At 32.2% G+C, this 27195-nt stretch overlaps 1 protein-coding gene across 5 annotated transcripts in view; it reads right to left on the minus strand.

The window, feature by feature from the left end:
- Positions 1-1718: 1718 nt before the first annotated feature.
- Positions 1719-27195, minus strand: part of PTBP3 (polypyrimidine tract binding protein 3) — a 244874-nt gene continuing 219397 nt past the window's right edge. For all 5 annotated transcript variants that reach the window (XM_051961216.1, XM_051961222.1, XM_051961230.1 and 2 more), the window contains 7 exons: positions 18622-18699; positions 15994-16133; positions 15100-15133; positions 14453-14545; positions 11597-11813; positions 8290-8367; positions 1719-8075 (listed from right to left, as the gene is read on the minus strand). In XM_051961216.1, the coding sequence (XP_051817176.1) occupies positions 7943-8075; positions 8290-8367; positions 11597-11813; positions 14453-14545; positions 15100-15133; positions 15994-16133; positions 18622-18699 (773 nt within the window). In that variant the 3' untranslated portion in view covers positions 1719-7942. The remainder of the gene's footprint in view (positions 8076-8289; positions 8368-11596; positions 11814-14452; positions 14546-15099; positions 15134-15993; positions 16134-18621; positions 18700-27195) is intronic.

Genomic DNA, 27195 nt, shown 5'->3' on the forward strand with positions numbered 1-27195 from the left:
AATGTACTTTGAAATGATATTGGGTCTCAGGATAGTATACAATTGAAAATAACTTTATTAATTGGAAGGAAGTTGGAGCAAGTAAATCCTAAAGCTTGATATTATCCCAATCTTGTAGTTCATAAAAGCAATAATTTCTATAAGAAATTGAATTAAAACAGAATAGACAGGCTGGAAAGACATGTAAAAACAAGCATGCAAGAAAAATCTGAAAATTGTAATTCTGACTAAAGAACTTTTATTTGTACTGTAGCACACAACTATATTATTTCCTAATTCCTTAAAATTATATAAATATTGCTAACTTAAAATGAGGGAATCAGATTTTAAAAATTTGTAATAAGTTCTTTCTAATGTTATTTATCTTAGGAACTAATGGTAAATGTTATTTAAAGATTCTGGTGGTATGGCCTGTTATAACTCAAATTTCTTCCATGTCATTTACTTAAAATTCATAGCCTCTGATAAAAAAATATTCTTTCTGTGGGTCTAAACCTAATATAGGAATGTTTTATTAATAAAATGAATTAAGTACACCTTTTTCAAAAGGTTATGGAATTACTAACACAATTCTGAATTTCTCTTAATTAAGGAAGATGTCTTTCATAAAGTGATATTTGGTTTTCCTAAATTATTTCATGGTTAGCAATTTTCAGAAGACATTTTCCTTCAAATACCTAACTCCACACAAATGTCTCCCACTCTTCAGGGGAATAACAATATATCATAGAGAAGAAGAAATCTTAGTCATAGGAAATCAAGACATGTATCATGTGAAAAATCAGAAAGGTCCATCTGGTTGAAGGGCTATATATTTACTCAAATGGCCTTAAAAATATTAGCCAATTATTTTTAATTCAAAGTACTAAGAAACATGTTTTAAGAGGTTAAGAGCTTTTATTTAAAAATACAGTTTAAGTGACATCTATCCAACATACTGAAGTTTTCAAAAACCTTTAATTCAATGTGATGATGCTGGTCAGAAAGAAATTAATAATTTGTACTGAGAAAAACTTGTGATAAATTTTCCACTGAGATGATATATATTCAGGGATATTTATGGATGACTTGATCTATCCTTTAATCCTAATAGCTCCATCTTGGATTAGTTACCAAAGTGAAAAAAATGGAAGCTATGTCTTAATCAAATTATGATCTGAAGTAGTCCTATATGAAATTGAGCATTCATCTCATAATGTACATTACATCTTTCATGTACTGCATCTCTGAAGTGAAATATAAGTGCACCCACCTAATATTGTTTTTAGAAAAGAATGTTCAAAAAATAGTATTACATGGGGCAATAAACAATATATATTGGTGATTAGTCTTTACACCGGAATTTCATAATATAGTAAAGGTTTTCTCTCATATATTAATGATATAAAATAAATGCTAGGGAGCTTAATATTGTGTGGGATATGACTGTGCTGTGTTGGTTGTATAGAGGATAAACATGAAGGTAATGCCAAAGCAAAATTGGTAAATTTCTGACGCCTCCAATAAAGACAACTGTTCCAAAAGTTATGGAATTAAATCGCTATTTTTGATTTGTATGATTATTACATTTTAAACATTACACTCGTGTGCTCTTTGTTCTCTAAAGAGTATAAAGTTTTAGTTTAGATAGCTTTAAGAAAAAAATGAAAGTAAGACATCATTAGAGTTACAATCAGACAAGGGGGAAACCCAAAGCAACACGACAAGAACGCAGGAAATTTTAAGAGAGTACAGATGTCATGACATTTATTAAAAGGCATGCTACAACACTAGAGTTGTTAGGAAAAGAGTTAAGTATAGATAATCAAGTAATAATAATCAGCAAATACACAAACTTAAGAGAAATGGAATATACTGTAGTATACAGAAGCTTGAATTAACCATGCACTACGCAGTTAGAAAATATGTTCTTTAATATTTTATCTTCTCTTTGCATTTATAACATAAGTCATTTCAACAGACATGGAATCCTTTTTTCCTCCAATGCCACAAACTGCTTTACAAATGAAAGCTGGTACTGTTGCTTATCAAAATATACAAGACAATTGATGTTTTTATATAAAACCACTTTATACTTTAACTTGTTCCCAAAAACCTTTTTTTTGCCAGGTAAAAAAATGTTGTTACAAATATTTACAGCATTTTCTTGTGTTAGATGAACATTCTTACAAACTGAAAAAGGGAATTTTATGAACAGACCATGTAAAACACGATAGAATGTCAGAGGCTCCTAGCTGTGCTATTTTTATTTCTTGAATACAGTACTGAAAATAATCCATTATCCCTTACTTTTAACGCAAATCATTCTGTTCACATTTAAACTCCCATTTTTCACTAAGTGGTCCATTCACCAAATAGAAAATACAAAGAAAAGGCCACTATGCATTGGGTCTTCTTTCAGAAAGGAGCTTGGAGGAGAGTGGGGAAATTTAACAGAATGTCTCAGTAAAACCAGAACAGTCTTTGGTCAGAGCAATGAGGTGACATTCTGATGCAAGAACTTGCTTAGTCAGCAATCTTTATGATTTGTGCTGCTACGGATTTGGGATGAACCTTTGAAGGATTTGGGTAACAATGTTAAAAAAAAAATAACAACAAACAAGACTGGAATGTGATTAAAATGACAGTATGAAAGTAACTATTTAAATATTCACTAATATTACAAACAATGCAGAAATCCAAGAACTTTAAAAAAAAGTTTACAGTGCTGATCTAAGTTTGTTGGAAAGAAGCTTCTGAGCATAGCTAGCATCTCTAAGGACACTGGACTAGTCCATTATCCCACTAGGCCATATGCCCCAAATTAGAAAAGATACCATGACCACTACAAAGATTTGAAGCAGCTCTATTCCTAGATTCCTGCACAATGCTATAAAATGAATATGGTAAAGGCAAAGGAGTAATTGAGACCTCATTTAAAAAGTCACAATTCTTTGCATGTATGGATAGTCAGTGGGCCAACATTTTTTAAAAAGCTATATTAATACAGAGTTTATGGAATTTGACTAAGTGCGAAATAGGGGGAAAAGGACAATTAAGACTACTGAAGGCACATAAACTTTGGTCCTGGTTTTGTTGGTTTTTTCCCCCTTTACAAAAACCCCCCAAGTCAAATAGTATATTTTCAATTTTTTTTCTAGTAATTCATAATTCCTAGTATGCTAGGAATTTCTGCTCTGAAAAAAAAGATTACAAATAGTCTTGTATATTACAAACATATTCTAAAAGACAGCAGAATAAATTTTTGTTTAAAGGAAAACCCCTGTGCAATCTGAATTATATTTCTTTCAGCACAACAGTAAAACTTTTAAGTCTGGCAGTTTTGTTCTAGATAACAACAGATCAAGACAAAGGAAAAGGCAAACAAAAATGGCTTTAAGCACAGGTATATTCTCATATGTTAGTTTTAAAAATAGCAGTACACAGAAGGGATTTCAGGAGATGAACTGAAAATTTGGCAAACCTTTTATTAAGTGTAACTCATAGGGAGTAGTCCATATTCTCAGCATCTTTTGGTCAAATTTAGAGGAAGGATGAGATGATAAACTTAACAAACGTACAAAAACAAAACTGCTACTATAATGTTACACTCTTCCTTAGAGACATTGATATTTTGAGTTTGTTTGCCAAAAAATGTGTAAATACAGCGCATAACAGTGATGGCTCCCTTTCATCTTTAAACTATAGAGGCTCAAAGACACCAATCATTTAAAATCATTGCACATAAAATGGGGCTAATGCAAAGACACTCATGAGTGAATCATGAAAAATTATATTAAAATTGCAAAAGCTTTGAGATTCAACTTCTAATTTTAACTTTTAAAATAATAAAAATGTTAAGTCAAAGCAGAAACACCAAGACTAAAATAATTACTATTTCAATCATGATAGCTCTTTTAGATAGTTTACATAATTTTCTTTTATTCTATTTATATGCGAAAGGTATTTAAAATGCTGAAGGAAAATGGAATTGTAATACCAAACTAAATTCCATTTTTAAAAAAAATTTTCAAGTCTCTACTGAAATCCTTCCTATTCCATTGTCTCATCAAAGATCTAGGAGTGATCTTGGATTCTCTAAGGTTATATATATGAAAACACAAATTCTGGATCTAAATACCAAGCTGGGACAGCTTCAAGTAAACACTTGTGGTCATCCAGCATAGCTGCCATTTGAAATCCAATCAAGATTAGTTCCATCACTGGCCAACAAGTGCTTCTTTTTCTTTTCTTTTTTGGTGAGGCGGGAGAGAACAGGGGAGGGCAACAATGCCAACTCAACTTCTAAGGCACAGGTCGTAACACTTATGACCTGCATCATTGGAGGGAGTACCCACACTTATGAAATCATGGATTTTTAAAAATGCTTCATAAGTGTTCTCCAAGTACCATTTTTAAAGTAATAAAGATCTATAAGACTATTCCATTCTTACTCAAATTTAAGATACTAGACTGTTATATCAAATAAGAACATTACTTGAATCTATTTAATTTTTTCACCTGAATTTGTTAGTCATGCATTTAAAAGACACACACTAAAATGGAGTCAAGTTTTTTTATAAAAAAGGCAAAACTTTTTTTTGGAGTCACTGACACACTTTTTGAATCAGATACAATTTCTTTGCTACAGGATTGTAGCACCTCACTCCAAGTGAGGAAATTCCCTTTAATGAATATCAATTCTTAATAACTCTACAATTTAGTTTTCTTGGAAAAATGCACTGTCATAAAAAGCCCAAATTTCTTCAAACAATATAACCTCAATTTCAGTCATTTGTAAACTTGAAAAAGTTATCAACAACCAACATTTTACTGACTTTCACAATGGAGCTATCAGGTCATTCTGCTCTTCTCCAACAAGTTGTTTGTAGGGAAAAATAATCAGGAAAAAATTTTTTTTGATTTGTATTTTGTTCTCCTCTTATTTTTTTTTAAAGCAGACTAGTGAATTATTTTAATCTCCTAAGAAAACAAGAACTTATATTTCAGCCTAATTTAAAATAGCCACAGAATTGCATTTTAAATGTACTGCTATTTTTGAAATCTGCATCTGCACTTCATCTAAAAGCCAAGAGACCTCCAAAAGTAATTTAATATTCTTTTAAAATAAAGTACATAAACTTCAAAAATTAACACTACAGATCAACAGCAAAAATAAAAAAAGCTTATAAGATAGAGAATAAATGCATGCCAAAATTAAAAAAGCACACAGATCTTGACTTCCCACCACCCAATTTTTTTCTTTTACAAAACCTGTGCCAACACATAAACTGTAGACCTCTATAATTCAAACAACAAGCCCCCAAATGGATAATATCCACATACTTGGGCTAATTTTAGACACAAATTGAATTTTTCCAAACACCCTATTTTTATACATGAACATGTCTCTTCCAAATCTTAATTTAGATTAATTTTCTTTGTCAATAAATTAAAATGTTATGTGCATATGTATATACAATATCAGAATAGTGTATGTATGAATATATACGCATATACATACATACACATATATACACAAAGTCCCTGATAAGGATTCAAATGTTCTCTCAGATTTAAAGACCTGCTTCATAATTACATTCAACTCCATTATGATCTGCCTTCTTCTATCAGTATTCCTTTGCCGCACTTAGCTTGACTATCTTATGAGAATAAGTTTGCTAAGTCATACGATATTTTCTAACCAAAAGTGGAATACAAAATATTCCAATTAATATATGCCATGGAATAAAGAAACTCTAAGTACTGTATGGATTTTAAAAAAACACAAAAAAACTTCTAGTTTATTATCTAAAGAATTTTTTGTCTTTTCTACCATTCAATAGGTGACACATAAAAAAAGTCCGAACGGTAAAAAAGCACACCAGGTCATATGATTAAGGCTGCCTATTCAACGAATGCTAACATGGTCCTCTTCATGGTAACTTCATGTTCCCTCCTACTCTACCAGTTTAATCACCATCAATGACTAAATAAATTGTTTCTGCTTGATTATCATAATTCTTTCAATCTCAGAATTTTATTAGAAAGATTAAGAAATTTTATCTAGTTTTTCTAACAAGATCATCACTGCATTAAAATTAATGGCTGGTGTAATGGCAAGGAAACATACTGAATGAATAACTGAGATGAACCACAACTACTGAGACTATTCTTAAAACCTGAAATAAGTAAAAAGGGCTAACACAAAAATGACTTCTTAAAAATGAAAAATGCTTTTAAAAATCTGATCAAGCATCAAAGTAATAGTTAACCAAAAGTTGCTTAATATATAGAAACAAATGTCACATTACATAATTATTGAAGCAACATTAAAACACACTCTTACATTCAACAAAACAAAGAGAAGACAGTTCCCCCCCACCCTTCCCAATACAATCCTCCCTTACTTTCCAAATATGTGGGCACTTAATAATGAAGCTATATTAGCAAAGAAAAGCAAGTTCTTTCTTTAGTACTGAGGGAAAAAATAAACAAACAAGGAATCCTGAGACAAATTCTGATGGGTGTACACAAGATCAATAAATTGGGACCATGCTTTACAGTAAAAAAAAAAAAAAAAAAAAAAAAAAAAAAAAAAAAAAAAAATTATGTAAGTGGCACTAACTGCTACCAGATCAAATTTGAAGAGGCCTACAGGGTATGCACTTAGTTATTACCAATCCCATAACCACCCCACCCCACCCCATTTCTGCACCAAAGCACCAAAAATTTGAATTCAGACTACTACTTATTGAAAATTATTTTTAAAATCACAATGAAAACTTTTTAAATCCTAAAGATCAAAAAGAAAAAAAAAATCTCTCTTACCAAGCCCACAATACAGTTTTCAAGATACTTTAGATAAAACTCTAAGCTATTGTATCATTATAAGCACATAATAAGGCACGTAATAAGAAATTAAGTAAATACACAGTAATTTTGATTTAAGTATTAGATTATAGTGGTACAAAAAACCCTTGAGGTTTAAATTTTTCTTTTAAAAGAAGACCTTACCAAAAATAACTTTTAAAAAATCTGTCAAACCATATGATTGACCTGAATATTTTCCTTAAGACTGTAAACTTTTTTATTATCTGAAAACAAATGTAAAAAAGTAGTTTTTAATCAGGACTATTTTTTCCTTTTAATTTTTCCAGAATCAGATACACATCATTTCATGGGGAAAATATTATTGTTAATTCAGATAAAACATGATTTTTTACTCAATAAAAACATTAATTAATCTTATAAACAGGTCTTGGTTCTATCTCAATCCAACTTGATTTGGGGAAGAGAGTCAGGCACTGCCTTTCTCCAAAAATCTTACTTTCATAATAAAATTAAGAACATAAAAACGATTCAGAAAAGTCCAATAAATGAGGGAAAAGATCAGTTGTTTTTCATAAAAAAATTCATAATTAGAAATTCATGTTTGAGACATTAGTCTTTCAATTTGCCTTTGAAATGATTATCACATGTCACAAAGTAGTGACCACGAATCACACTTTCTAATCAGAGACAAATATATGGATTTTTGCTTACACTGATTTAAAAGTACTGATATTTTAAATAGTTCAAACCATGAAGGAATTTGGAAATGTTGTGTAAGCTTGATTTGGACCCAAAACTAAAAGGCTGTCCTCTGAAAGAGAACTTAAACACAGGGCATTCTGATTGAAAAAAAAAAAATTCCTTTTTTTATAGAATATTTCCACAGAAACTCTGGTGCGGAGAAATAATAATTAACCTTTTATACCACATACTGACAGAAAATAATGGGAAAAAAAAAAGGTAATCCCTTGATTCTTTACTGTGTATGAATACACTCAAACATCAAACTCAGCGAGTTTAATTCAATATTTTGTAAAAGAGGCAGAATTCGTCTTAAGCTGCTTCAGTCTCTGTCTGAAGGTTTTACTGAAATTGTGGTCCAGTCTTAAAAGGAAAGTTCACAGAAAAGTCAAATTGTTGACTTTGAGAAGGAAACTCTGAGGTGGTGATTTTCTCCAAGATCATGATTATGCAGCTCAATAAGTGCCTGAATTGCTTCCTCCACAGATCCCAACTGGATAAGTGCCATTTTGCGATCTTTCCTGGGAAAAAGAACACGTATGTGTCAGCAACTATAAATTTCGTACACTATAATTTTAATTTTCTATTCAAAACTATAATGTGTATACACACACACACACACACACACACTCTCTCTCTCTCTCTCTCTCCCTCTTCTTCTCCCTCTCCCTCTCTCACACTCACAATCTTAAAGGATCTTATTTATTGCTAAGTTTTTAAGAGAAAAGAACTTACTGGAAGAATTTGAAGGCTTTGACTGTACATCCAGCATCTGTAAATAGATTCTTCAGGTCATCAACCATAACTGAAGGTCTAAGAAAATAAACAAACAAAAAAAAAATCAAAAGTGTTTTATTCTGAACTACTTCAAATATGCTAACTTGCATTGTAATTAAAATAATATTTTTATAAATATCATGATAATTGAATATTAAGATAAATACAATAACTTACAAAGTGTTTTCCAGACTTGGAAAATCTTATTTCATCTTGATAATAACTAAAGCCTGTTTGATCTTATAAGAAGTACTGCCTTCCATTTTAAATCGTTTGACTTAGGTTCAAGCTCTTTCTAATTGTTTATGTTTATTTGCTTTTGTTGGCTGACCTCACTATTTAACGTTGTTAACTGCATCTTGACCTGGGGTTTCTGCCTGTATAACTACTAGATTCAACTTAATCTCTGGCTTCTTCATTAATACTCAGATTCATTTTCAGTACCCTTCCTGCTGACAAACACATTCACCTTTCTTCTTGAAATTCTCTTTTCTCTAGAATTCTACGGACTGCTCCTTGTCAGTCTTTTTCCCCGGTCTTAAATGGACAAGTACCTGAAAGTTTAATTTTTCTTCCCCTAAGCTTCTTTTCCTATGTGCAGCTATAGGGACCATATTTTATTCATAGAGCTTTAATTATCAATGCTATCCAGATTACTTTCAATTGTCTCTTTAGTTATTCTTTTTTCCACGTTTCCTCTTCATCTATCTTCCATTTCAAATTTAAAGTCTTAAATTCCACATTCCTAATTTTTTAAAAAAAATTAATCTACTCCTCCAAAAATATCTCTCCCTTTCATGAATTTCATATTTGTTAATGGCACTATTCTTTTTATTTGTCTTCCAAGCTCAAAACTTCAGAATTACAAATGACTTTTCTCCCTATTTAATTCTGCAAAAATAGTCATTAAGTCCTAATGAACTTGTCTTCAGCATCTCTTATGGATGTTTCCTGTTCATTGCTAGTTCCCAATGCCCTATTGCAAGTGATAACTTCTTAGATACAAATTAGCTTTCCTAAGGACAATGGCCTTCTTGTCTCTCTCTAGTCTTCTTTTACTACGATCCTTCTTACATAGCACATAAAACAAAGATTCAAAAACAAATATAGCTTTCACTGATGTTTTCTTATCATCACTCCTTTCATTAACACAAAATGGCTCCCAACTGACTATTATATGAAATGCAGAATCATCTTGATGTTTAGGCTTTTCCACAACACAGCCACTTCTTACCTGTCCAACCATATCTTCCAATAACTCATAAATATGTCCTGCACTAATCAGGACAATCTCTTGATTGTCCCCTTAAAAGATGTTACCAGGGATGGAAAAATCCAATCACATCAAGAAAGAGAAGAACTATAGAGATTGACTGTGGATAGAAGCATAGTATTTTTACCTGTTTTATTTGTTTTTTCTTTCACGTGGCTTGGGGGGAAGGGAGGGGAGAGGTGTTCCTTTTGGTTTGATTCCAAATATGGAAATATGTTTAAAAGAATTGCATATATTTAACCTACATTAGATTGCTTGCTTTCTTGGCAAGGGGAAGATAAAGACAGGAGAGAGAACAATTTAGGACACAAAGTTTTACAAAAATGAATGTTAAAAATTATCTTTATATGTATTTGGAAAAATAAAACACTACTAAAAAAAACAAGATAAAATAAAAGATCGTGTTCATTTGTCTGTCTGTATCTTGTCAAAATTCTATCCATCCTTCAAAATACAACTAAATTCTAGTTCTGCTTCACAAATTATTATGTATTAAATTTGTTTCCCCAATAAATTTTCTGAAAGTAGCAATTCAATCAAATATTTTATGTCTACTGCCACTGTTCAAGGAACTTGGTAAATAATTAAGAGCCCCTGAATCATAGTTTTAATTAAGAACACTTTTATAAAGCAAAATGTTTTATATAGTTTTTCAGTTGATCCTTACGATGATGCACAAAGTACTATTATTGTTCTCATTTTACAAATGATGAAACAGAAAAACGTAACTTGCCCAGGGTCACAAAATTATTAAGTGTCGAGGCCAAGACTCAAACTCAGGTCTTTCTAAATCCAAGCCCAGTGTTTATTTACTGTGCCATCTAGCTAGGCATTTACCTATTTGAAAAGATAGAGTCAAAGACAAGTTTTAAAAAACACATGTTACCAATCTAAACAGTAGATTTGTCTTAAAAATAAGTATAGCTGAATTCATTCAATTGAATAAATGTTCATTATTAAGCAGTCAAAAATTGGAAAATTGTGCATACTTCATATGTACTCTTCAGAAACTTACTAAAATAAAATGTAATTCTATGGAAAGGCAAGCATACTTTTAAAAAAATTTTAAAGGTGAAAATAACTCATCTTTGTGAGGAAAAACCCAATCACTACAAATTATTAAAAATGGACTATTTTATTCATTAATTCATTAAAATTTTATTAAAGGTCTACTGTGTGTGTGTGTGTGTGTGTGTGTGTGTGTGTATTACTCTGGTGAGTGCTAGAAGACAGAAAAACTTCAGCCAAATGTCTAGCTTTTCAAGGGAAGGGTAAGAAAAATGTAAAGGTCAATTTGATTTAAAACCTGAATATTTTTAATTTCCTAAATTCACTAAACTATGTTCCACTAAAAGGGAACACTATATTATTTCAAAAGTCAAATACAATTGAATGAGATTGAGGGAAATTGATTCTGGAATCTGTTTTGAAAGAGGAGGTTTCAAGTATCAGGTATCAAGTCACTCAAAAACAATCATGAGTGGAATATAAGAAAAAGATAAGTGAAAGCAAAAGCTTCCCAACCTTACCTATAGAGTGGCAGCATATTAAACAGTTTCTATGCTACTCAAACTAGTTGATGGAAAACAGTTAATTAAATTTTAACAGTATTATTATAGATACAAAGGGGAGAGGGGAAGTGCTAATATTTTCTCTAAGTGATGGATATGTACCAACAGAACAATAACTAAAAAAAGTTTATGCTTTTTAAGAATCAAGAGGTTAGCTATTTCAGGATCCTGCAATTACCCAACCATTTAACAAACAAAAAGATTTAACACACATTTAATAAAAAAACCTATTCACAACCTATTTGTTTATTATGGAAATAATGTTTTCAAAATACCATTTAACATGCCATAAACAGTTAAAGGCTGAGATAAGTGATCTTCCAGAAGCAATTTCAAAATTTACCAACTCTCTTCAATTACATTTAAAACAAAAACCAATATTTCATAAATAAAGTGATTAAACAAGTAATTAGCTACATACGGGATGTTTGAAAGATGCAGGGTGGCAGATGGTGGGTAGATATTCTGGAAGTTCTTAGACCCAGGCTTCTTAAAACGATGTAAAGGACTATTGCTAAAATCCTTAGTCAAACCTTGGTCTTCTTGGCCCTCACGAGGAAGCTGGACTGACTGATGTTTCGACAGAGTAGCACGAAGCACCTTTCCATAAAGTCTCTGACCACTCAAGTGGTTTATGGCTAGCATCAAGGGAGGAAAAAATCAAATTCGGTATGAGAAGAGTTTGAAGTTATATTCTGTCAAAAGCCATATAATTTTTCTTATGCTCTAGTTCAGTCTCCCAAGTATGCCCATGAATGAGAAAGGTGTGTATGGCCGAAAGAAGATGTGGCAAAATGCAAAGTGATCTTGAAAGCATAAAAAGGCCACTTCAAAATTAAGTATAGATTTAACAAATTTCAGTTTTATAAGAATCACTGAAGTTCATCTAATTCAATTTCCTAATAAATATCTAAAATTCCTTCCTAAAATTATCCCAGGCATACTCCGAAAACTTCCAAAACAGGGAGGAATTGCTTTGCAAAGCAATTCATTACATTTAAAGGGAAAGCACTAGGGTGTTATGAAAACAATACTGGATTTGGAGTCAGAGAACCTGGGATTTGATCCTACCTTTATTACTTGTGGGAACTATAATAAATCACAAACTCTCTGGGTCTCATTTTCCTTATTGGTAAAATGAAAGGATTGTATTAGATTCCTTGGGGCTCTAAATCTATGATCTGATTTTCTTCCTTTTGCTGAACTGAAGCACAACTTCCTGAAACTTTCATACTTATATAGATGCTTGGATCACAGATAAAATTTTTTAATTTAATGATTCTTCTACATAACAACCTAAGCACTATTTCAAGATGATTCACCCTATCACCAATCCCACTCACTTTCCACTCATCCCCAAACTTCTAAATTTTCTCTAATAAAAGTTAAATCTCTCCAGTTCCATTAGAATCTATCCAGTCTTCTTACTCATCACTTGGGCTCCCACTGCCTTCCAAGAGAAAGGAGTCAAACTTTATTGCTTCCAGCGAAGTTTTATGACCTCCAATCTTGTCATCTGTCACTAGCTCTGGAGCTAAATTTTCTTGTATGTGTTATCTCCCTAATTAGATTGTAAGCTTCTTGAAAGCCAATGCTTGGCACATAATGCTTTTTATTCACAATTTCATGCTAGCTTCAGATGGGGTCTGACCAGCATAGTATGGTAGGATTAACTTCTCTATTAGAATTCTTCCTTATCAACATTAAATTTTACTCAAAACAACATTTACATTAAAACTATGATATTTCTGATTACCAATTTTGTCTCCTAATTTCATGTCTTCCATAAACCGATTACCAAGATAACTACTGATATGACCTTACACTTTTGTGTCTTTTTGGCATTATTATACTTGTCACAAATTGAATTAATCTGTCTCACATCTTTTTGTTTAGGACTTTGACTGCAAAGTGATGATTTTTAAAGTTGAGATAAGTAAAAAATTATGTCCTTTCCCTTATTTTACATTTATAGAAGTATTTCATTACAAAGATTGAATAGAATTTAACAAGGGTAACAAAAGGCTTTTTATGAATCTTTGTTGTTAATAATAATTTTACCTTTTAGTGAGAATGTAAAAAGTGAAAAAAATTTTGTGTTCCTTTCATAAACGGAATTTCTTAACATTTAGATAAAGAACTATGCAGTTATAGTTTTTTGCACTACTGAACAAATGCAAAAGTTTTAAAGCAACATTGCTATAAAAACAAGCATTCTCATGTAGTATCAGGTCTTTTTACTCTCAAAAACTATTGCTTTCATAAAACTATATAAATAATTTAGGTGAAAACATCTGAATGCTAAAATGGAAGAAAATCTTTCCACAAAAAGAAACCAATAGAGGACTGAACTATACACTTTTTGTGTTATTACCAAAAAGGAGAATTATTACCAATTAAATTTTGCTGAATATGAGCAATAAAATACTTCTATTAAAAATTTTAAAGGGAAGTCATTTTTAAATTGATCTTAACTTTTATTAAAAAATCATCACTCTCAGTACAAAGACAATTTACATGGAGATAAATTTAACTCAGATCTCAATGAGTACAATAGTGTTTAACGGAAGAACATATCTAGAATATGGGAAGAGATAGCTCAGAAAGTCTATTCTGGTCAAGCCACATCTACAATATCATAGAAAGGACATTAAGAAGGACATAGGTGATCAGATTGTGAAAGACCTAAACACCAGAAGTGTCAAACTCACAGTAAGCCTGCAAAACTTATTATGATGCCGAAATTAAATTAAAATATAACTGGAAAATGTTTAACAAAATAAGCAAATCCATCTATTTTTCCTTGAGTTTGACACCAGTGGTCAGCTAAAGGAAATTAGGTTGTTTAGGTTGTAGAAAAGAAGACTTAACAGGGTCTTGATATCTACATGCAAGTGGCTTAAACATTTTCCTCAACTGACTGCAGAAGCTAGAACTGGAAGAAAAAGGCAGAAGCTACAGGGGCATGGTCACGAGCAGGATGCAAGAGAAAATTCTAACAATTCTAACTCCTCCCAAGTGCAAAGGGCTTTTAAACAGAGTCTGATTATCACTTTCGCCAGTGATGTGGAAAAAAGGCATTTCTGGACAGAATAGATTAAATAAGATGGCCCTAAATCCCTGTATACATATAATGCCACCAATTAAGATTTACCTAAGACAAAACCAAAAAGTAAAATCTGATGCTATTATTTTTGTAAAATTTTACTATTAATACTACTGTATCTGAAACCAGCTGTACAATGTAAACAAATGAATACAATCCATTTATTAATACCTAGTTGAGCTTGATTTGCATCTGCCATCTGAACCAAAGCATTTTCTTTCTTATTAAACATAATCTTCACACGCTGTACATCACCATACACCCCTGTGGAAATTTTAAAAATATTATTAACTTTTCAAGTACATACTGATATAAACTTTAATTTCTTATAACAAGAATATTTAAATTTATCTAACTGATCATTTATAACATAATTTTAAAACTGTCATCCGCTTCAATTTTATTTCCAAGAAACTGAAATTTTTTTTAATACATAATGTATTTTAAATACAATAAAACACTATACATGCTAGACACTAAAAATTACTATAAAAAGTTATAAAACAGTAAATGCTTAACATTGACTAAATACAAATTTTAAAAATTCTACTGTTTTATGAGTCATCCTTCACAAACAATAGTATTCTACTATTTCTACTATAAGTTTTCCCCTTCATGTCAGTAGATTCTCAACAATCCTATCAGATGCCCCTGAAATTAAAACAAATGCATCCATATCTTTTTTTTTTTTTTAAAGGCTGAAGGCTAAAATGATAGCCTTAAAAGACAAATCCAGCTTTTCAAACAAGTGAGTGATGATGCTAGTCCAAACTTCTCTTTTTCAGTTTTATTATTGTATGTAATAAAAATGAACTTACCAAACAGGATAAAAAGTCCATGTGGTGTAATAGCCTGTTTTTAAGAAAAGGAGGGGGGGAAAAAATCAATCTCTCAAATGGAAATGTTTAAAGAGATTATTAAAAATCTGCCAAAATTTATGTGCGTGTAAAATAAAACAGCAAAACAATAAGATAGTCTCCAAAATCCTTCACGCTTACCTAAGCCACTGTTATAACAAAAACTTTCAAGAATCTCATTATTACAGAGAAAATTTTTTCTTAAAACAGGTTTTCAATTTTGGAATAATGCAACATGGCTCTACATACTGCAAAATAAAATCATTTTACAAAACTTCAACTGCATGCAAATTTTAAGTCTAACTGAACGAATGGCAAAAAAAAACAAACAAAAAAAAAAACCTCTAACAGAAACAAGACTCTATTAAATTTCAACAGTTGTTTAGATACTGATTAACAGCATTTGATAAATGGATATATTTTATGTGAATTTTTTTTCAAACACAAAGAATGATTTTGGAACCAAATCTTAAAAGATAAAAACATAGCTTAATCAACTATGATTTATATTCCCATCTCCCTACCCTCATGTTGATTTATGAAAGTCTAGAAGTGGCTATTATACCTGATCAGAACATGAATTCTTGAAAGATTCTTTTAAAGTAAATATGCTTTAAAAATGGTATAGTCTTTAACTCAAAGCTAAAAAACTAGGCTAGCTAAGTTGAGAAGAAAAAAAAAGAAAAAAGTCAAACTCTTCTACCATATTAGCTTTGACAATGGCTGCTTTTATTTAATTTAAATTTGATTTACAACATTTAAAAATTTAATTTAAAAAAATTGAAGAATATACTTATATATACACAAGTTATCACACTTCTTGAATTTCTTACATATAATGCTTTTTTAACTCACATCAGGATTGAGGTTGCTGACAAGCAGAACAGAATTTCCGGGTACACCAGGAACCCCAGGAATTGCCATTCTTCCAGTGACAGCAGAGGTTGTGATGGTTAAAGGACCAAGAGCTCCAGGAACAGCTGGAACTGAAAGACCTTTACAAAAATATCAGATATATTGCATTTTTCTAATTATCAGGAGCAATTAATAATTTATATAGAAAGAAAGGAAAAAGAGAAGGAGGGAAGAAGGAGGAGGATAGAGGAGGAAGGATACAGTAAGGAGAAGGAAAGAAGGAAAGGAAGGAAGGAAGGAAGGAAGGTAGGAGAGGAAGAAAGAAGAGGAAGAAAGGAGAAGGAAGAAGGAAGAGAGGGAGGATACAATAAGATCTTACCAATATCATCACTTGACTTTTTCCCATGTACCTGAGGGCCATGCCTATTGCAGTTACTCATAGAACAAACATTTCTATATTTTAGTATATAAATTCCTAACCTGAAGGAGCTAATCATCTGCTCAGGGGAATAGACATGATACGAAAAAAAAACGGACTGTAAGAGAGACATAGGAGAAGAGATCCTTAAAAGTATACTAAGAAATTAAAAGGAGCAAGAGATCACTTTCAGATCTTGCTCAAAGTGGGTTTCTAAGCATCTATATGGATGCATAAAGCAGAGAACCTTTCCTGAAAGCAGTGGCACCTTAACTGGCTCTTTAAGTAAAAGGATTTCAACAGATGGAGATGAGAAGAGGATGTGTTCAAAGCACAGGAGGTATCAGAAAGTAACCTGTTATTGGGTAGACCTAATATTTTCTTCTAAATGAGAGACACTTAACTGCCTCAGAGTAAGATTCATTGTATTATGTAGGAGAAAAATATAAAATGCTATTAGTTCAAATACTTTACCAAATTTATCCAAAAAGAATACTTGTAAAATTATTTTAATCTTATTGTTAATTTCCATCAACCTTTCCTTAGGACAAAATTTATCCATTTTCTTTAATAAACTTCAATAAAAAGAGGATTGCTTACTCCAATAATAAGCTTAAATTTTCCAATCTTGTAATTTCAATACTATAATTTTGTTCCTTCTTTTTTTTGCCTTAGTATTCACAATGTAAAAAGAATGTTTATTAACACTAGATGCAAAATGCTTTCATTTCAAAACTTCCTTTAATATGTTACTTATTCCCAATTCATAATTTTCTCAAGTATAATTTTCATTAAACCAAACTATCAATTACAACTACTAAAAGATTTACAAAGAATCAACAATACTTTACTTTTATAGGGTAAGTTTGCTTAATAAAAACATAATTGAAAAATAAAATTCACTCTTCTTTGTAATGACCATGTATTTAAAATCAGCTGGAGTCAGGAATTCAGGTTAAGGAAAAAATCTTCAATCTTTATTGAAGTGAAGAGGTGAATAAGGATTGCGATAGCAATATGGGCAGCTGCGACAGGAAGCCAGCTAACAGAGGGGGATCTGAGCTGAAAAGCAGTCTCAATCGCAATACAAGCAGTCTCTCCTTCCCCTTCCTTTTCCACTCCCTTGCCTCCACCCACCAAAATCGTCATTTCCTATACAACACATCAGGACTTGCATAAAGAGTGGGCGGGGGCCATTCTTTCTCCAAGCTTATATATTAATAGAGTATGGCCCAATTACTATTTAGCCTCATGTGCTTGGGACCTCAGTGCAACAATTTGAGCCTCAGCCCATTACACTTCTTTGCTAGAAAAAGTCTGAATTCCAAGAACCAAACCTCTCATAAATGAAAGGAAAAGGCATGAAAGATATTAAGCAACTTTAACAGTGGTCAGAAAATGAAGGGCTGTAGAAAAGTATTAGTGCATTTTAGCAATTCCTGTCTGAAAATTAAAGATTGTACCTTTCAATAGCTATACAAAGCCCAGTGATAGAAATAACTTTAGATTTGGCCACACTATACTAAAACGCTTAACTATTTAAAGAAAGAACAAATATCACAATCAGTTGAGAAATTACAGCAACTGAAGAAAAGTGTTGAACACCATACACCTAGTTATGATTAAAGACCATCAATCCCAACATCAGGCAACCTATTAGCATCATTTTTAAGCACATGGGGGAAAAGGGGGAGAAGTGAATTAACTTCATTTCTCCTAAAATAAAATTGGGACTTCTAATATATGATATTTGGGAAGTATAAACAAGGATTTATTAAATGACCCAGAAATTTCTCTCACCAAATGATAATGACTAGAGGGAAAAATACTCCCTAAAAAAAGTGATGAGCATTTGTACATTTCTTTCCAAATCTACCAAAAGAAACAGTTTTCTGATGCTGTGATTCAAGCAGAACTATTATATAAACATTCATAGAAACTACAATCAATAATCAATCCTCATCTGTGCAATCTGATCTTTTCCTAAAGCTGATTTATCAGCAACTACCATCCAGAACCTGAATGAAGGGCCCTGGAAACTGCTTGAAAACAACAATGAAGCAAGAAGAACTCTAGTTTCAAGCTAAATTTGGATAGAAACAAGTTAAATACAATGATTATAAATAGCAAATGAGAATACATACAATAAGGTTAACTACTTAATTTGTATACCTATCTTTATATTGATTTGAATTCAAAAATAAAGATACCTGTAGCTTGAGGAAATCCAATGGCTGGGGCAAATCCAGCAGCCCCTGCATATGGTGAGGAAATTATACCAGGTGCACCTAATGGAAGAAAACAATAAAAGCAAATATAATACCTTCAACAAACAAATCTATTGGCAAAACTATTATAAAACAGTGGCAATCTACTATTCTATAATTCGTTACATATCTAGTTCCCCAACTTATGAACACAATTTATGAAGAATCTGTTCAAATAAGTGGTTGCTATTATAAAGGCACTGCTATAGTTAAAGCCTTTCTAATAGAGGTAACCAACTTAATTGCCAGGTGGAGAAGACTATAATTTTTGTCAAGAGTCACTACTATTTTAATTCAGCTAAATTTTGGTCTAAAAAGCTTTTATGAGCTAGGCCAGAAATCTATCACCTCTTATTGAACCTTCTATGTAACTAGCATGTGTCAGGAGCTGAAATGAAGTCCATAGGATGATGACAAAGAATACCTTATAAGGAGAATAGATGGGATGACAGGCATCTGATGGTATACCATTAGAACCCTGGGCACTTTCGTTAAAACAATCATCAAGTAAGCAAAAATCCACAAGAAATGATAGCAGCTACACTCAAAGATCTTTTACTATAATTAGGTCTCTTAAAAATCACAATTTTTGTTCTTCAATCATTTTAGTTATGTCCAACTCTTAATGACTCTAGTTGGGTGGTTTGTTTTTTTTTTGTTTTTTGTTTTTTTTTTTTTTAGCAAAAATACTGGAGCAGTTTACTATTTTCTTCTCCAGCTCACGTTACAGATAAGAAAACTGAGGTAGATAGGGTTAAGTGACTTGCACAGGATCATGCAGATAGAAAATATATGATGCCACATTTGAACTCAGGAAAATGAGTCTGATGAAGGTCTGGCAATCTATCCACTGCACCTATTTGTAGTTTGGAGTTTCCTTCTAACCCCATTCTCTAAAAAAAAGATACTTCAAATTAGGGATATTTCTCCCTAATTACATAGCTTCTTTTAAATAATTCCCTAAATGGAAATTATTGCATCTAGATATTTATAATACAGCAAAAATTTAAGTTTAAGTAGGAAGTAAAGACTTCATAAAATACAGCAACAAAATTAGCCCAAATATTAATAGCTAATAAATACATGATTTTAAATTTATATTAATATTTCATAGCTTTTAAAGTGTTTTGGAGTGTGTGTGTGTGTGTGTGTGTGTGTGTGTGTGTGTGTATGTGTGAATCTATTTTACTCTGTATAATAGCCACTGTGAAATATATTAGTAGGAAGGGAAAAAATATGTTTATATGAAGAAACACAAGAACTGAAGCTTTAATCATCCCAGGAGAGCAACGTTGATCTCACTGAGCAATGAGAGGGGCAGGGAGTTGCAGAAGGTAGTAGTTTAAACATGCTTTTTTTTTCCCACTTTCCATTTTTTTTTTTTTTTTTAGAGACTTCTTGTATAAAATGACTAATTTTGATAATTATCAAATAATATAATTATGACTAATATTGACCAGTGGCATAAAAATAGTCCCACACAGAAAAACAGCTATGATAGACCCGACAACCCCACTCACCTTGAAACCTTTTTCTAATCACACAGACAGCTACCCCTTTATTTTTATCTATTCAGAAGAAAGAGTTCAGAGTCCAGTTCCCTTTCATGGCATATTAAAAAGCATCAAATGAAGATCCACACTTTGGGTTAATATTATTAAGCACCTGTTTTTTATTAGGAACTGTATTAGACTGGAGATGGAGATACAAGTATAAAGAATAAAACAATTCCTACTCACAAGTATTGACATGTTTAAATTTTTAATACAATTTTAAAGAATTGGTAAGGTGCTTGACTCACAAAATGACTCCTAGTGCCTTTGTTATCCCAATTTTCATGGAGATGGAGACAAAACATGGAAATACTTCCTGGAAAAATTGCATTTTCTCATCTCCTTCCATACCCTGGGTTTCAATTCCCCACTACTCTGGCCAATAGAACCTTCCAAGGAATAGGTACAAAAGAGAATTTTCCTGTTGGGACTATTGCCATATAATTGAAAATCCAGAATCAGTGCAACTAAATGCCTGAGGGTAGGTTATTTTGTTTTATAAACTGAAGCAAAAAGGAAGAGACTGGAAATGAGAGGCCAACTAGTATATGTAAATTTTCACATAAGAGGAAATAAGACAGTGCTTAGAGGATTGGCTGTGGGGTCAAGTGGGTTAGTCTCACTTCTGACACTAACTAGCTATGGAACCATGTGCAGTGAATGACTCAGGCAATTCCTGAGTTTATGTTTATTCTGAGTTTCCATGTTGGGAATGACCCAAAATGATAAAATCAAAGATCTAGACCTAATTTTGGCACACATGATTTAAATATAATTGTCTACTTAAGAAACAGGAAACAATATTCCATTCCAGGAAAGAATATTCCATTCTAGGAGATTGCTACCAGGGAAACAGTATTATGAGAAAGTGGTTTGTAAATTTTTGATGCTTTATGAATGAGTTGCTGTATTTACTTTGTACATAATTGTATTTATTAACTTTATATTTACACTGTATATGTATTTTCTGCATTTGAACACAAACTCCTTGTAAGGATTTGCCCTTGTGTTCACAGTTCCCAGTATAAGAGACTGGCATATAATATGCTCTTAAAAACTTGACTTCTGAGATACCATCTCACACCTATCAGATAGGTTAATATGAACCCCCCCCCCAAAAAAAAAAAGAATATGCTAAATTTTGGAGATGTGGGAAAACTGGGACACTAATGTACTGCTGGTGAAGTTGTGAACTGATCCAATCACTCTGTAAAACAATCTGGAACTATGCCCAAAGGCCTATAAAAACGAACACATTTTTTTGATCCAGGAATACCACTTCTAGAACTATATCCTAAAGACATCTAAAAAAGGGAGGATGGGGTAGGAAGAGAAGGACCTATTTGTATAAAAATATTTACAGCAGATTTTTTTGTGGTGGCTAGAAATTGGAAATCAAAGGGCTACCCATTAATTGGGAAATGGTATATGATTGTGATGGACTATTATTGCGCTATAAGAAATGACAAGCCGGTGAATTTCAGGAAAACTTAAAAGACTTACATGAACTGAGGCAACATGAAGTGAGCAAAATCAGGAGAATGTTGTACACATTAATAATAATATTGTATAATAAAGAACTGCTTTATTTCTATTTTCAGCGATACAATAATCCAAGACAATCCTAAAGGCCTAATGATGAAGCATATCTGTTTCCAGAGAAAGAACTGATGTTGTCTGAATATGGACTAAAACATATGCTAGTTTTCCACTTTCTCTCCCTCTTTTTTGGGAGTTTTCTTGTACAAAATGACTAATATGGAAATGTTTTATATGACTGCACATGTATAAAACCTGTTTACAATTTTAGGGATGGGAGAAAAAGGGATGTAAGAAGGAAAGAAGGTAAAGAATTTGGGGCTCAAAACTTAAAAAAAATTTTTTTTTAATTGTGTTAACATGCAATTGGGGGAAATACATATTTTAAAAACTGTTATAAGCAAAAAAGTCAGGCACGGGAACTGGGTGATTGAATGTTAAATGAAGAACTCAAATCTAACTCTTCCATTTCACAAATGAGGAAACTAAGGTCCAATTAAGTGATTTTTGCATGGTCACAAGGAAAATAAGTGGCAGAGCTGGCATTTGGAACTAAGTTCACCAAGTTCAGGATTTTTGATATTTGATTGAAGATCACAGAGAAAATTGAAGTTAGAGAGCGAGTAAGACAAGAGGACCCATGACAGAGAGCTGAGATATACTAACATATAAGTGATAGAATATGACTTCCTGAAAAGGGGACTTAGAAATGAAATTCAACTAAAAAAGATAATAGGGTGTGTGTGTGTGTGTGTGTGTGTGTGTGTGTGTGTGTGTGTGTATGTGTATGTGTAAACAAATTTCCACATGGATTTGTGTAGAGGGCTGAAACTATTGGGTTGATGCACTGAAGTAGGGACTGCTGAGAGCTTGAGGCTAACTACTGATTGGACAATACTCTATGGGCATATGCTTGGAAAATGGTCCTTTCCACTATCCATACTGGCTCAATGACTGGTGTATAGAGGATTGTAGGAGGGACTAGGGCGTGGAGTAAGACAAGTGAGGGACACACTGTGGTAGGCGAGGGAGAAGGCGGTTGCGGACAATCTGCTTCCATTCTATTCCATCCTGCGTCTAAGACCAAGAATAAAGACTAAGGACTTTTGCTTATCCTGACTCTGGTTGATTCTGGGGTGTCCTGGGTGCTAGGGTCGTCACAGATTTGAACATCAGAGGGGAAAAGTGGATATCTTACTCCCTCTATACTGCTGTTCCACATATTTATATTCACAGTTCCCAGTATAAGAGACTGGCATGTAATATGCTCTTAAAAACTTGACTAGAGATTCAAGCTGAAACTAAGGGGGTAAACTTGAGATTATCTCTCATGGGATACTAATAGATTCTCCAATGAAATAGCTAATGACCCTACAGAAGCACAAACACTATTCTTTCTAAAAATGAGAAGCTTTTCTCTAAATCTAGAGGTACCAAGACTATGAACTCATTGAGAACTAGAATATTTGCTTTTAGGTGTTTTAACTTAACACAATATCTGGAACATAGTAGGCACTTAGAAATGTTTACTGACTCAATGACTAATGATCTCTAGGTCCTATTACCTATTATCATGCTGTTTCTGGGCAATAATAAAACTCTGAAAAATACAAATTGATAATGGTCCCTAAGACAGAAATGACATATTCAGAACTTGTAGAGGGCTGAAACTCTTCAGTCGTTGCACTGAGGTCAGTTCAAACACTTAGGGCTAATTACTGATTGGACAATAATACTATGAGCATATCCTTGGAAAATGGTCCTTCCCACTATCCTGTGCTGGCTCAATGACTGGTGTATACAGAGGATTGTAGGAGGGACTAGGGGATGGAGTAAGAGAGCCAGAGTCACTTTAGCGGTAGATAAGGAAGAAGACGGTTGCAGAAATTCTGCTTCCATCCTGTTCACTTCTTTCCCTAAAGACCAAGAATAAATACTAAGGACTTTTGCTTATCCTGACTCTGGCTGACTCGGGGGTGTCCTGGGTATTAGCGCAGTCAGCATGAGAACTAGCCTTGAAAACCCTTTAAATAAAACAAACAGTATCTTTAATATTTGAAGCTAGAAAGGGACTCTTTAAAAGAAGGCAATTTGTATAGAGTAACTGGTTCTGAAATGGTTTTTAGGAAAACAGGTTAATGAAAATTTTATTTTTAACTACTCAACAAATTTGTTATCAGAAGAGATATGGAAACCAAGATTCAAATAGAGGAAAACAAGAAATAGGCAACAACTTTAATTCATAGGAAAACAGATGAGGGGAAAGATTTTCCTGAAAGTCTATTAAATCATTACATCACATAGCTAATTCTTCTTCTTCACCATGTGAGAAGGTACAAGTCAAAGATACCATAGCAAAGATTTTTTTTAATTGATTAGAAAAAATAAAAAGGTTCTTTCCCGGATATTCCCAAGCAGCTCAACCAACTTCTATTGAATGAACAGACTGCTTATTCTGTGGGCACAGTGAAGAGAAGATTCTATAATCACACTCACTCAAGATGCTCACATGATGAGAAATGAGCAAATACCATCAGAGGGAACAGCAGGTTCTTATTACCCATCTCATATTGAGGTATCCCTGAACATCTGTCCTCCTCTCTCATGAGTTTACTGTCTCCATATAAAATTTAATTCTAACAAGTACAATGCACATAAGATGTTAGGAACAAAATGAAAAACATTCTCTGATTCTGAGGATCTTATATTCTATCTCATTTCATCATTACATTATTACAAAAAGGAAAGTATTACAGATGTCCTCATTTTACAGGATAAGGAAATCTTGGAGAGATTAAATGACTCACACACGTGTAAATGCCATAGGTGGGATTTGCATCCAAGTGTTTATTCACCCCAAAGGTGAGAGATTAATCAAATCTCAAAAATAACTATCTAGATAGTGCTATGCTTTTGAAGGAGGCAAATATCACTGTGGACTGGTAAGAATTTGAACAACAACAAAAAAAATCTTCATTTTGGGGTGAAATGTAATACAGTGAAATGAGTACTGGACATGTTTGGAATCAAAAGATATAAGATTAATAGCTATACTCTGCCACTTACTGTGTGACTGTGTACTATCCACTGCCTCTCTGAGATTTGAACTCCATAACTCTAAAATGAAGGCAAGAGGCCAGATGATTTCTATGATTCTTTCCAAATCTAAAATTTTGTGAATCTGCAATTATAATTCATATTTCACTATAGCCTCTTTGTAGACTATGTAAACTTCAGAATTTTACAGTTCAAATTGTCTAATCAAGTCTAAAAATTCTTGATTCTATTAAAACAACTAAGTTATCAATGAAAATGCTATATGCTCTAAGAGTATTCCACAGGAATGGATAAAAATAAACTCATGCCTGTCACATTTAGCATATATTTACTACAGAGAAAAAAAGAATGCCCTCCTACCTACTGAGGAACAGCAAAGTTTTTGTGATATTTTAATGTTACTAAAATGCAAAATATCATCTAAAATAAATGTTTATATTCCCACCATCTCAAAGTGACAGACAGACAGACAGACACACACACCCCTAAACTTATGGCAACTAATTGAATAAAAGTGAAGGAAATCTTTAAACTGAGAAATGACAATACATGAAAAAGCAATTTGTATCTTCCTACATTAAAGAAAACCACAAATTTCTTTTTTTTTAGAAGCACAAATAAGCAAACAAAAAGACACTAAATATCACAATAGTAAATATTTCAAATTGTAACTTTTCCCAGAGAGATGGTACAATATCATGAGACATACAGTCTCAGAAAAATGGAAAGTAAGAGTCACCAGAAAGGCAATAAATAGACAAGGACCAAGTGGTTCTAAGTAGGTTGTAACATATTACAATCATAAAGCGGAAATAAAATAGAGAATGTCATCACAGAAGTTAAGTAGGAGAGAAAAAGATTATGAGCAAGACTTCTAATAATGAGGGATAGCACTCCACTCACAAACTCACAATAAGAATAGTGGAAAATGAAGCCAAATAAACAGGGTAGACCTTCTTTGACAAATTCATAAAACATGGACAATTACTTTTCAATAAAGGCAGGGAGACAGACATGTATGTATTGGCATCTGCTCTAGTGGAAATACCCTAGTAGAAAATAAGTCAAGCACAGAGGAGTGTCTAAGACATACCAAAATGGACTCATAAATTGGAAAACCTATATTTGAACTCAGGCTCTGCTACTTAATATGTGTTTAATACTCGATGACATTTCATGTTTTTAATTTGAACATGAGTTACCTCATTGATTAAAAGAGGGGTTTCAACCAGATGATTTTTAATGGATTCAATCTATGATTCTATACGTTTCTTTAAATACAGTCCAAAACAAAATATGAATATTTAATCATCATCTATGGTCATCAAATTGCAACTCTTTGCCTTTCATTATTATAATCAACTCAAAATTGGTTCTTAAAAATGATTTAATCTCTACCATTTTATAAACCATAACTCCACAGCACTTAATTGTATTGTCATTTGCCATGAAAATAGTGTTAATAACTGGGAAAAAATTATTACTACATATAAGATAAGCATAATATAAAACTTCTGCTTTCCTTATATTTTTGTTTAGATTGTATTAATATGACAGTAATACAGAAAGTTTATTTTATAGAATTGTGAATAGATAAATTATCTTGAATCAGATATCATAACAAGCAATACTCCTCTGGTAAATTATGGATCTTTTAAACTATACTTTGAAATGACTGACATAATATAGGAATTACCAAAAAATACTAACTCACACATAACATTTAAATTTATTAATAAGATTCTACCACAATAGTTAAAATCTTCAACATTATGTGCTTGTGATACAAATAAATATTGGTTCATGAATATGGGTAACATGAATATTAGATACTGTTTTGCAATCCCATTTTCTATCACCACTTGTTACAGAAGTAGCTTAGGATAGCTCTAGTAAATTAGGATTACTCTAGTAAATGAGATTCATAAAATAAGTATTGAAGGCAAAAAAAAAAGTATTCAAATAAAATAGAAATTTTAAAAATTTAATAAGCAAAAGCTGTGCTAGATTTTACTTTAAACAAAAGCCTTTATTTCAAAATGATACTTGAAAGAAAATCAAAAATTATTTCAATAGGAAAATCAAATTAATTCATCTAAAAATCCAACTATACCCAGAAATATCAATTCCAGAGATTAGCACGAGTACAATATGGTTTTTCCTTTATTTTTAGATGTCTTAATAAATCCAGTTTGAGCAATATGAAAGAAAAAGATTTCAGATAATTGTGTCAGTTCTCAAAATGATCAAGTAATATTTTTCTCATCTATTTTTTTTTAAATTTCAAATTGACAGGAAGACCACTGGGTAAAGAAAACTATCAGTCCAGTATTACAGTATGTAGCTCTCTTGTGATTCAACAAAGAGT

The sequence above is a fragment of the Antechinus flavipes genome, chromosome 1, assembly GCF_016432865.1.
Source record: "Antechinus flavipes isolate AdamAnt ecotype Samford, QLD, Australia chromosome 1, AdamAnt_v2, whole genome shotgun sequence".
Lineage (NCBI taxonomy): Eukaryota > Metazoa > Chordata > Mammalia > Dasyuromorphia > Dasyuridae > Antechinus > Antechinus flavipes.